At 36.0% G+C, this 13245-nt stretch overlaps 1 protein-coding gene across 2 annotated transcripts in view; it reads right to left on the reverse strand.

The window, feature by feature from the left end:
• Positions 1-13245, reverse strand: part of Mettl15 (methyltransferase 15, mitochondrial 12S rRNA N4-cytidine) — a 182985-nt gene that overhangs the window by 99637 nt on the left and 70103 nt on the right. For both annotated transcript variants that reach the window (XM_004851585.4, XM_004851586.4), the window contains exon 3: positions 9688-9824. In XM_004851585.4, coding sequence (XP_004851642.1) covers positions 9688-9824 — 137 coding nt within the window. The remainder of the gene's footprint in view (positions 1-9687; positions 9825-13245) is intronic.

Here is a 13245-nt window from a genome sequence, read left to right on the forward strand (position 1 = left end):
AACAGCTGTGTCTCATATCTTATCCTGGCAGTCTACACAGAAGATAAAGTTGCTTTAAACATATGCTTTTAACATGGTTTTTACACTGTTCCTGACTCAAAATGGCTTGGTTTGCGTCCTGGCCCTGCTGAAGAAGCTGACTAAATGGCTTCTCGTATGACACTGTAGTCTGGTTGAGAGAGCACAGGCAGCAAATCTGAAGCCAAGAGCACTAGACTTGTCTTTGCAAAATTTACAAAGAAATAAAAAAAAGTAGCTGCTTAACAGGAAAAAAAGGTATATGTTAAATTGCAAGTGCTAGACAATAGACTAGAAATTAGACTAGATCAAGCGATTTAGGATGCATTATATTATACAGAAAAATATAGTTGTAACTCTCCAGTTAAAGCCCAGAGAGCAAACTTTAAGGAAAAAGTAGAAGCCAGGATGCTACAGAATGGAGGAGCAGGAGGTCCTAGATTTCACTCCCCCAACACCACAGAAGGTTCAACCAGCAACAACCCCCAAACAAGACCAGCTTAGTACAAACCTTAACATGTGCACAGAACTGAAGACAAATAGCACTGAAGGTGTAGGAGAAATGGTCTTTCTTTGACCATGTTTCCTCTTCTATCCGAGCTGCAGAGCACCACACAAAGAGGACTCCTGTGTCCTGCAGTTTCTGCAGCACACAAAGCCAATGAGGTGGACACTGGCGAATCTAAGGTTCCAAGATGCTACCCGAGGAGGTGACTGCATTCTCATGTTCTGGGGAAAAGGAAAGGTAGGGAACTGCAAGGCTGGAGAACCGAGTATAGAGTAGAAATAAAGCAAGGAGGTGGAGTCCCCAAAGAGCAGTGTGTGAGCTTTTGTGACAATTCAGAGTATCGGCCTCCAGGCATGTTGAACCAGAGGTACCAGGCAGCAGCAGAGTTCATTCCAAAGCTGAGCTGGTTGCTCCAGGAAAGGTGAAAATCTCTAGATGGGCCTGGACTCTACATCAAGCACCTGCTCAGAGAAGAGCTTCACAGTAAATTTTGAAAGAAGGATACATTAGTACTATCCCAACAGGGGCTCAGTCAACACACTCTGCAGCCAAAGAAGTTAATCCCACTCCTCAGTGGGGGAAAGAACTAAGCAATACATTGATTTTTTTTAAAAAAGAAACAGGCACTGTTTTTTTTTAATCAGTGCATCCCATGTCTTCACATACTACAACTGAAAATGGTAAAGGGAGGTAAATCTCAATCGTGCATTCCTACTAGAGATAGCAGATGGTCCACCCATCCAAATCCCCTTAATCTTAGGGATCCTCCTGCAACTCTGTCCAACTGTTGGGCAGAAGAGATTGCAGGACACTTAAAACAGCTTAGCAGAGCTCATTTAGTGGTCTTTCTGGGTAGCCAGGCATGTGCAGCTGGCTCTCCTGAACTTAGAGCCAAGGCACACCCAGCCATCTTGAGGACCTGAAAGGAAGATTAGAGCCAACTGGTCCACTAAAAATTGCAGGCTAGATTAATTGGTGAAGATCTATGCCAGCCAAAGAACTCTGTACAAACCAGAAGAGGTGGCTTTCTCTGCATATACAAAAACACCAACACAAGGCATAGGCATATTATTATTATGCCCCACTGGAGGATTTCAGATGGGAACAAGGACTCCATTGGCAGTCAGCAAAAGGTCATCTGTGTTACACTCTGGCAGAAAATTTGTTTAAATTTTGCCTATGTCCTAATACTCTGCAGAAGACTGAGATTAAAGGCAGTAGACTAATTAATCTGGCAAAGGAAATTTCAAGACAAACATTCAGGCTGTGGCACAGGAACTACTGGCTGCTTTTACCCCAATTTATAGTCAGAATCAGGGACAAATGGCAGGGTAGAGAAATTTGAAAAAGAACTTTTGGTCCAGTGGAACCATGTATAAAGTTGGGGCCAAAGGAAGTGGGGCTGCTATAGAATTAGTGCCATTAAAAGAAAATCAAGTATTTTCTATAGAAACAACAAAAAAAAATGCCTTGAGGGTATTTCAGGAATCAGCAAAATTGAACCCAAACTTTCTTTTAGGAATAGAGTCCCTAGAATCCCCATTACAGAAGGGCCTCCTAGGGAAATAGTTCCCCAGGATTTATTTTACCACGGTCAGCCATCCAGGCACTCAAAAGGTGCCATTACCATGGTCCAATGGGGTCTGGCTGCTGCTTCTTCTGACAGCAAACTTTGGCATTGTCCAAGTGATAATGGTTTTACTGGCATGCAGAATGTCAAGAGTTGTGAGGTCAAAAAGGCTTCTACCCAGATTTCAAGGAAGGTATGAAAGGCCAGGAAAGATGTCCCTGCAGGGGTACTGTATGAAGCTGTGGGAATGCAGCCAATAGTACCATGGAGAATCCAGGAAGTCTGAGATGACAGAAATGTGGAATGTCTGCTCATAAAAAGTGCAAGCTGTGAATGAAGCCAGCTCAGGAGAGAGGACTTGCGGGCTGCAACTGCAACCAGGCCACAGGGGTGGGTCCGATCCAAGCTCTTTGGCACTCACATTTTACCACCATGACACTGGATGTCAGATAGGGAGCTATAGGACTTAATGTTGCCTTGATGGGTTTTGGTCTTGCTGTGGTCTGATTCTTTTCTATCCTTCTATTCTTTTCCTGTGAAATAGGAATGTTTATTCTCTGACATTGTACCTTGGAATTATGTGAACTGTCTTTGATTCTTACATAGCTCTACAGCTAAGAGTTTTCCTTGAGTCTCAGATGAAATTTGAACTTGGACTTTGGAAAAATACTGGAACTGTTGAGACTTTGGAGAAGTAATTACTGTATTTCTACTTGTATCCTAGATTGCTACATTATGTTACGTAAAATTATGAACTTGCTATTGTCTGTATTTGGAGATTAAGTATGGTTTAGGAAGATGTGTTTTTGTACCAAGTTGAAAAGTGGTGGGATAGGCAGTTAGGGTACAACTTCAACTTGATTGGCCTTGGGATTCACCCCAAGGATCGCTGCAGCACATGTCTAGGTGTATCTGGGTAGGTTGTGGAGGCATGACCTTGGGGTCTATGTTTGATCCCTTCCTCTCTGGCACTTTTCCCATGCTGTGCTTCCCAGCTGGCATGAACTAAGCAGCTTCGTTCTGCCATGCCCTTCCACCATGATGTCTCTGCCTTAAAGCCAGCCAATCATGGACAGACACTATGAACAAATTAAAACTCTTATGTTTTAAGTTGTAGGGGTTAGGTTTTATTTCTCAGTGAATATAAACCTCTGTAACACACTATACATGAACAACACAATAAGTTTGATGGAAAATAAAAAACAAAAACCTAACTTTAGAAAAAACCTAGAGATGAAGAATCTAGCTACAAAGCTGGAAAATACAATAAATGACTCCAAGAGCTGACTCAATCAAGAAAACTCAAAGAACATTTGAAATTTCTCAGAGGAACAAAAAAAAAAATAAAGCCCATAGGAATTCTGGGACAAAATAACAACATTTAATTTATGATTCCAGAACCTATGCATTATACAAGGGAAGAAAAAGAACAGAAAGTATATTTAAAGAAGTAGTAGATAAAAATTTCCCTGATCTTATCCACAGTGTTACAGTCCAGAAGAAAAAGAGTAAGATCTGTAAAATTCTCAAAATTCTATATCAACTTGTCCTGTAAGAAGGCATGAGAAACAGTCCTAGGCAGACAGAACTCAGATGCTCCTCTTCTGCATAGTCTAAGAAAATTAAACATGTAATCAACCAATAAAGGAGCTTATTGACAAACTCAAAATGGGACTTACAAGTATTATTAAAGAAATAGAAGTGTGCATTGAAATAATTAAATGGTATTAAATAAAAACTGCCAGATAAATCAAATGGTAACTAATAATTATCAGAAGAGAAGACATTTAATATATAATATCTAAGATAAGATGTAAGGTGGGAAAAGAAGTGAAAATAAAAGTATTAATTTCTCACTTTACGTGAGGTTAATTCAATAAATATTACTTTATTCTGCATACTTAATATTTAAATATTAAATATTTAAATATTTTTATTTTGAAAAATATTAAAGGAAGCCAATTATATAAAATAAAAAGATTTGTAATCAAAATCATGAGAGGAAATGGTAAAAGCAAAGTTTCAGAAGCACAAAAATTTCAATGAAATTGAAAATGGAAAATAAAAATTAAGACAAGAAGAACAAGTACATTTTGATATAATACATTTAGATGTTTTTCTATCGCTTCTCGGACTTTTGGCTAGGATCAAGTGTAGATGTTTTTCTAATAAAATATACTCAGATTTATTTACACAAATTCCATCTGGTATTTATTGCTTATAGGAAGCATGTATAAAATAATATAGCATAGAAAGAATTCAAATATCAATGTGACTATAGATGCCTATAATAAAATTATAATTGTAGTAAGTTATAACTACATGATGAAAAGTACAACTAATAAAACTATGTTTTAAGATAATAAAATAGGAAGCATTGATAATGTATAAGAATCAACTTTATAAAAAAATGATATATGTAAATCAGAAATATACCAAACTATTAACATTGGTGCTCATAGTATAAATCATTTTAAATTTTTCTCAGTATATTTTTGCATTTTAAGATTTTAATTAAGAAAAATGACAGAGGAACAAAATATTGAAATAAATGAAAAGAAAGATCAGTCTTCTGGAACAGAATACAAACTAAAGATGTCAATTATTTCCAAGTTAATTAGATATTTAATACAATTGATCAAAATAATTTCCAAGAAAGTTTGAAAAAGAAATATATATATACAATATAATAAAATATTGACAATTAAAAAGATAGTGAATTATACAAAATCATCAATGCTAATTCTCTTAGATTGTGGAAATATGGATAAGTATAATTTTTGTTTCCCCAGTGAGCAAATCTACTTTCATAAACTGTTGAAAATAACAGGTTATTACATTCTTAAATTATAGCAAAATGATGCAATCATTTATGGCTTTTATTTTCTTCTTTATAAAACGGCTAAATTCTCTAAACGTACACAAAGTACATATCGTTCCTCAAGACACAAGAAAAAAAACAATCTTTTAAAATTATCAACCAAAATCCATGTTGCACAACGTTAGAAGTCAATCAACACCCAACATTCCCTTCCTCCAATTTAAATTCTTCTCTTATGGAGCCTTCAAAGGCAATGAGGTAAAGCTTCAGTTTCAAACAACAGGTGATCTAAAATGTCATCTTTTCTGAAAGAGCTAAAATGGGTTAACGCAAAATTTAGCCTTCCATTGAAGTGCTTAGATTTCTGTGAAAATTGTTAGTTTCTATTTCTGCCTTAGTTTTTACAGAGAAAAGAATTTGAACTTTTTAGTTGTATTTTTTAATAAGAACAAAATAAATAACTAAAAGGAAGAAATCACGGTATTTCCTCAAAGGATATTCATGTGAAAAATGACAAAATGTGTCCTTTACCACAAATTTGAATTACGAATTTATTTTTAAGATGATAATCTAATTTGTTGTTCCAGTCAACTATCCATTTATCTATTAACCCCAGAAATAACTGTGTCTAAATTTTTCTTTCCTGGGTATATTTTACACTATTACAACCTAAGTATGAACTCATACATAATATATAGCACGACTATTTGCTAATTTACCTAAGTTTCCAGAGCTATGACCATACGATCTCTGGGTTTGTCTTTTCTAAACTGCTGACCCTTTCCTTCAACCTCCCTCCACTTTGAGCCCATTCCCTTTCAAGTTCTCTGCAATTATATATGCAAACAATGCAGTATACACATTATAAGTTTAAGGATATGTTTGCTTAGATGCCGATTTTTATATTTAAATAAGGCAGACTCAAGGTAAATTATGTATTTTAATATTATATAATGTCCACTAAAAATAGAGAAGAATATCCTTTTCTCCATATCTTTATTAGCAAAACTGTGTTTCTCCAGGATGTTATACCATTGTTATTTTATCTCCTTCGTTACTGCTTCTGACTTGAAGCAACTTTTCTATGAATCACCTCTTCTATGAATCATCTTTTTATATGTTTCGTTCCTTTGTAAAATTGGATGTTGTGATCTTCTTATCAAATGTGTAAAACTCATCCTGATAGATATTAAATCCTTCTATATTAATAGCCCTTCTATATTACTGCACTTATATTTCTTTTCCAGATTGACTGGAAATGATCATAATATTTTGCCATGGTTTCTGAATTTACATAACCAGATATGGCTAGTGTTTATTTATGATTTCTAATTGTGATTATGGAAGTTCCTCACCCCTAAATTATGTAAGTAGTATCATTTTCAATTTTTCACACAGTCTCACTCCATCATGAAGTGAGGCTTTATTATGACTTAAAGTAAATGTCCACTTTATTGTCCTCAAGCCTGACAGGTATCACTATCATTTATTTCTTAATGAATTCCAATACTTTCCATCCCTATTAAATTCTTTTATTTTGTGAATTCTATTTCTGGATGCTGTTCTCCATAATCTATTTACCTGCCTGTTCTTTTTTGGGGGGGTACCAGGGATTGAACTCAGGTCCTTGCGCTTGCTCAGCAGGCAGCGAAACTACTGAGCTAAATCCCCGGCCCAACCAGCCTGTTTTTAATGCCAATGCCAAACTGATCTCATTATAGTGATTTTATAATACGACCTGATATCAGGAAAGGCAAGGTTGTTCTTACTTTTTTTTTTTTTACTCAAAAAGAATTTGTCATCTCCCCAAATCCATATACACTTAGGAATTTTTTGTATAATTTTAGATACTTTTGAGAATGGAGTATTCTTCCCTATTTACCCTTTCTAGATATTACCATTTGATTGGATTTGAAATTTTTTATATAAACAAGGTATTATATAATCTTATTAATTTTATAAGTCTTTTGGGAGTTTAATTATTCAGTCAAATCATTATAAGAAAATATTTTAATCTTTTTAAAAATTAATTTTTCAGACCTTCCAAAACTACTGAGTAATCACACTTACAAAGTAAATTCTATTTATATTAAAATTTGACTTAAACTATGTTTAATAGTATTTTACAGCTTTTACATAAATAAATGTTGTTTGTGCTTGGTTAAGATGGTATTTTAAACTTAAGTATTTTCCTTATATTCTCCTGTTAACTTGGAAGTTTTACATAAGAATAGTGAGCTAATTATTGTCACGATTATTAACCTATCATTGACTGGATTTTTACATGGAACCACTCTTGTTTTCCTGAAATATACACTGTCAAGTGACATGTATTATTCTTCACTGGATTTTAGCCAAAAGGCCAAAAAACAACGGTATATTTCTTGTAGTTAAATAATGTGTGAATTAGATATATTAGTGTTTTCTTTTCAATGGTTTAATTGTTACTTGAGTGAGGATGATTTTATTTTATATTATTTCTGTTACAATTTGGTTATAAAATGTGCTAGACTCATAAAATGAACTAAAAGAACTTCCCATGTTTATCATGGTCAGGAGTAGTGTGAAAGGCATTGTCCTCTCTTATTTTTTAAAAAGGTTGATAATTGGGATGTGTTATGTGTATGTACCAACCACACAGTAAGAATATAAACATTCCATACTGCATACATGTACATGAAAAAGGGGCAGACCAAGCAATGGAAGGAAGGGGAGGGAGTGAACGGACAGGAGATGAAAAAGAATTAAGTTGTGTTGTGTACACGGACCAATTCTCACAGGAATGGAGACGCTATGTACTACATACGTACTGATAAACTAAAAACTGTTTTAAGTTAGATAATCAAAGAATCACTTGGCCAGGGTACATTTTTTCCATGGATTTTAATAATCTTTCAAACATGGTAATGACCTATTCAAATGTTACGCTTGAGTCTGTTTTAACAGTATTTTAATAAGACGCCATTTATTTCACATAAATTTTGTAATTTACCAGAGTTTGGGTTTACATTATCTTATGAATAGCTTACCCTATCCATATGATTGATCTTCTTGCAATCCTAATCAGACCTTTATTGGTTCTAGTAATCAGGGTTAAAGCAGATTTTGCTATTTCGAAGTAGATCTCTTTGTATTTTCCACTTATTTCCTTCTTTCCTTTTATTTTTCATTTGTTTTCAGTTTCCCAGATTCCAGTTTTCATCAGTATTAATTACTTCTTCCTAGTATATTTTTATTTATTTTGTTGTTCTTTATCGACTATGTTATGTTTGGAAAAAGGATCTTTGTTGATGAAGGAAAAAGGTCAGAATGTTTGAAGCAAATCAGTGTGATAAAATGATTTGAGTAGGCTGGGAATCAAAATACATGTTCCAGATCTGTCCCTGCTATGTCATGTACATCTCATGTGCCTTTTCACAAATTATTAAATCTGTCCAACGAATGGTTTTCACATCTGAAACTGAAGAGAATGCAGAACCTGAAGGTTCTTGTTAGGTAGAAAAACTACACCCAGTAAAACAAAATCTTGAAGAACATATACCTTTCAAATATTCATTCAATATTTCATATACCAGCTACATTGCTGAAGAAAGATTTAAAAAGTAAAAAGACAACAAAAAAAATTACAATTGTATTGTTAAACTACATTCTCACATTATAATTAAAAGGAAATAACCTAGTGCAGTTCAGGAGCTGCAAAAAACCTTGTGATTTTTCAAACAGAAGCCTAACATATTTACTTACAATTCCATTGAGAGAGTTAAGTGCATGCATTAGATTCACGAAGTCTGGGGCCTGAGAGGAGTTACACGTGTGAAACGTAACCCACCACCCTTAGTCACCCACTGCCTTTTCCGTGCTCATGCCGCTGCTAGTGCACCCAAGAGACCATTACAGTTTGGGACAGCTACAACTCTGAAACTAGCTCACGTTCCCACGGGGGCCTTGATTCCAGTCTCTATACCATGCGGCGATAAAACAGCTCATTTCTGCAGATGGCCCCTGACTTGAAGACACTCCTTTTCTCCATGGTATTTTTCTCTGGTACAATAATGGCTGTTAAACAATATATCATGTAGATTTTACTCCCAAAGCAAAACTCTTTATCTGAAGGCCAGTTACCCATTAAGACAATCTTCTCTATTTCTAGAAGTTCTACAGTGACAGTTCACTAATTCTGACAGCAGCTTCCTCTAAATTTACCTGTGCATTGCAGAAACCCCTTACAGAAAACAAGGGCGTTCTGTTGCTGTACACGACATCGCGAGTTCCAGGGAATTCTCAACTACTTATTTACTCCGTTAAATTCTTCAAAAGGTACTAGCACACATTTTGACTTTTTCCCCCCAAAGGGGCATTCCTGGGTTGCTGGAGATGTCTTTGATCTCCTGGTTTTGAATGACCCCCCTAGCTCAGCCCCCTTCCTGAGTAGGTAGTGATATAGGTGAGCACCTGCCTAACCAAAATTAGTATTTTTACAATGAGTTATTCATCAAAATATTATTGGTGAATGGACTGTAATACACACTCTATCTTGGGGCCAGAAGTCATTTTTGTATTTGTTACCAAAACAGAAAAGATAGATCCCATGATATCCTTACTCTGTCACTGAAAACATTAATTATATTAATTCCTTTTGGGTGAAAAGGGAGGAAATATTTAGTGGGAAAAACAGAAAAAGAACATCATACAAGGTAGAACAAATCCCAACATGGTAAACTAAGCGCTATAAAACTAAGCAACAAAATTAAATACAAGCACATTACTTACGGATATAGCTCTGAAAGCTGCTCGGCTAGCGCACAAGCTGTCGGGTCTCTGTCTAAGGCGTACAGAGTAATATCCGGCTCCTCCTGGAGAAGGGCTTTTGTGTGTCCTCCTGAACCGAATGTCATATCTAGAAAAACCTAGCCAACAGAAAGAAAGAAAATAACTCTTATCATGAATGTAACTTCTTCTTATAAGCTACCTTAATTTCCAGAAGTGCATAGTGATTTTCAGAGCTGAGAAAAGCAATATTTCATCAGAGTTGAAATTTGCATATATGAAATCTGGTTCAATTATGAGTGTCCAATCTGGGAAAAAAATATCAGAGTATCAATGAAATAATATGTAGCACAGTCTGGCTAATTAAGACAAATCTACCCAGCTGATAATAATTTTTCCAGTAAGTTCTTGCCATTTGGAGATGGCTCTAAATTAGTGTGGCTCACTTTATCTCAGTTTCTGTAAATGCTTTCTATACAAATTAAATGTATTTATGGGGCAAGAGAAAGAGAGACAGACACAGATAAGGAGAAAGAGGGAAGGTGTAAGGGAAAAAGAGAAAGACAAAAAGGAAATGAATGAGAATGAATATATCCAAAAATAAAGTCACAGGGCAAATCAAATATAACCTGGGGAACTAAACTGTAACAAATACACCTAGACAAAGCCTACAACTTTTTAAATCAAAATACCCACAGACAGTTGTAGGTTCGATACTAAGTAACTGCATAGCTTTGGAAAAATCACTTAAAGTCACAAAATTCCACTGTGTTTCGATTCCCCAGAGTTTATCAAGAAAGAGAGGGCGCCATCATCACCTGCCTAACTGGCAAGATAACACAGTTCTCATAGAAACCACCACACTTTTCCGAGAGAAAGATCCACCACTGAGAGTTTTGGCAGGAGAACAGAGTACACTGTGTGTGAAGGGAGGTCTGCGAGTGACCGGCCATTCCACGCACACGACGCAGTTCGGCAGGTCCGAATCTACTTCTGGGCGTTGTATCTCCCCATTCTAAAGCGAATGCCTAGGTCACACTTGAGCAATAAACCAGACCAGGACATGTGTGCACGCAAGTTCGTTGATTGTGACTGATTTGGAAGTCAAGAGATGTACTGTACACATTCCACTAAAGTTTCAAAAAGCTTTGCTAGTACCATAAAAATTAAAAACTATTACTCTAATAATATTGAATACAATGACAAATAACCTACGTCTATCAGCTAGATTTAAAACTATTCAATGTATGTTTTTAAAGTTCATGCAGCTATTGGAAAAAAAGGGCAATGCCTGAAATGGATTTAAGTATTTAAGGGCATAATCACACTGTGACTTCGTGGCTCCTCTTTACCAAGCTGAGTCCCACCCTCTGATCAAGTCCTCAAGAGTTAGCCTGCTACTGAAAGAAAATAAGGGGGAAATCTTCTGAATAAAATTGAAAAGAAGATGGACATAAAATGTAAAAAAGATGTAAGTCTGGTAAAAATGAACAAGCATTTCTTTTTAACAACAATTTTAATATAACTTCATTCTGCACTTCTACTACTACCAGCACAAAGGGAAAAGGCATGAGTATATATACATTTTTCACCATTTTAAACAGTAACTATATTTTGAATACATACTTAGATCACAAGATCAAACTATGTGCTCAGGTTACATACACATTAAATGTATTTATGAGCAGGAAAAAAATCGTCTACCTTATCCTACTTCAGTTTTCAAACTGTGAGTTCAGTATAATTTAAACAAATAATTTCCTCGTGTAGAACTATAAACCATCTCCTTGAAATGGTACCAATACCAAGCCTTGCTATAATCCTGGATTTAAATTAAGAATCTAGCAAATAAAACAATTTGCATATGATTATCATAGCCCAAGCCAAGAAACTCCCAATCAACATTTTAAAAGAAAAATCCTCCTTAGTAGAAATATTCTGGAAATTGTGAGGGAGGTGATGATTACAATTTACATGATGGTTTTTTAATATGTCATGATTATATCCTTGGAGATATACTGACAATCAAGGAAGTTTCCACAGGAAAAACACATCTATTATTATCTGCCAGGGGGAACACGGAGAGCAAAATGTGGGAGACACAAGAAGTGAACCCTGCTTTATGTCCTGTGTTAATAGGTGACTAGAGCTGGCAACTGTCATTGTTAAAATTTTAATATGCACCGCTTACAAAAGATAATAGTGACATCTAGGTCTCATGAGTCACCCAATGGTACAACTAAAAAAAACTCAATTAGCTATTCCCTTCTCCTGAGTCATTAATATGACAAAAGATAATATTATTTATCTACAGAAGTTGGTAATAAAATAGGAGCTACATATAGATATATATATCTATAAATATATATTTGTTGTTGTTCTTTAAGTGCCTAAGAACAAATATATCTGAATGTTTCAAAGAAATCTTTCTATAGATCTCATCTATACATATATTTCAAATATTTATCTCTTAGGCTCCAAACATATGTAGAATTCCTGTTCGAAGTTACCTGATATAACTTATCTTAAAACATCAAACTCATATTTGATATAAAGTTTCCTCTGGTTATTTCACTTACTACTGTATACCCTTGATCAAACTGTTGAAATTCTCTGAACTTCAATTATTTCGCCTAACAAGAAGAGAGAACAAACGTACCCCTGTTTGCCTCACAGAGATTTAGAAAGATAGTCCTGTTTCTCCACATCACCACCACGGAGTTAGATTTTACAGACGTGGGAACCGCGGTCCCACGCGGCCTGGAGGGGGCAGGGGAGGGCTCTGGACCCTGCGTTCATCCTCACGCCTCTGTCTGCACTCCATCAAGGAAGTCTGCGACCTGCTTCCCAGTTCACCAAGCACAAATGCTTTCCTGTCTGACACACAGACAAGTGGCACTGCTCCCTTTTTACAGAAGAGAAAACTCAAGTGCGCCAAGACAGTGTGACTTGATGCAGGGCGTGTTTCAGGACCCCAGCTCTCACTAACTCTCACTTCTGTGTCTTTTCTGAGAGAAAAATTGGATGGAATGAGAATCGTGGCGGTGATGCTCTATAAAAGCTCACAGCAGTTATTTGTTTATAGGTCAGCCCTCTCTGCTGGGATTTATTCAGGTTTTGAGAAATGTCTTTCCTTAGCCATTTCCCCTTCCCTCTCCACCTCCCTTCCTGCTAATCTTCCTTGCTGCCTTCTTCTCTCTTTCCTTCCTTTGTCACAAAGTGTGCCGGGATAAGTTTTGTTTCTCTCTCCTCCTATCCTGTCTCCTTTCAGGCAGGTGTCCAGATACTCAAAGCTTTTGATATTCCTCAGGGATTTCTGCATAGTGAAAGGAAAAAACTTTTTGCTTTTCCTATCTCTCAAAGATCACTACTTTCCTATCTTTTGGTAAAAAAGCAAAGCTCAGAAAGAGAGAATGTTAGTTATCCTGGGTAGATAACACCATCTTTAAGGGATGAGGAGAGATTTCTCGGATGTTGGTATAAAGGGTGGTGAGGACCGACCCAATGCAGGGAGGTGCAGGTGCACAGAAGGGACAGCCACTAAGAGCCCATGGCACCTAG

Source organism: Heterocephalus glaber, unplaced genomic scaffold (assembly GCF_053883595.1).
Source record: "Heterocephalus glaber isolate CG9 unplaced genomic scaffold, H.glaber_assembly_v1.0 deba00001428, whole genome shotgun sequence".
NCBI lineage: Eukaryota > Metazoa > Chordata > Mammalia > Rodentia > Bathyergidae > Heterocephalus > Heterocephalus glaber.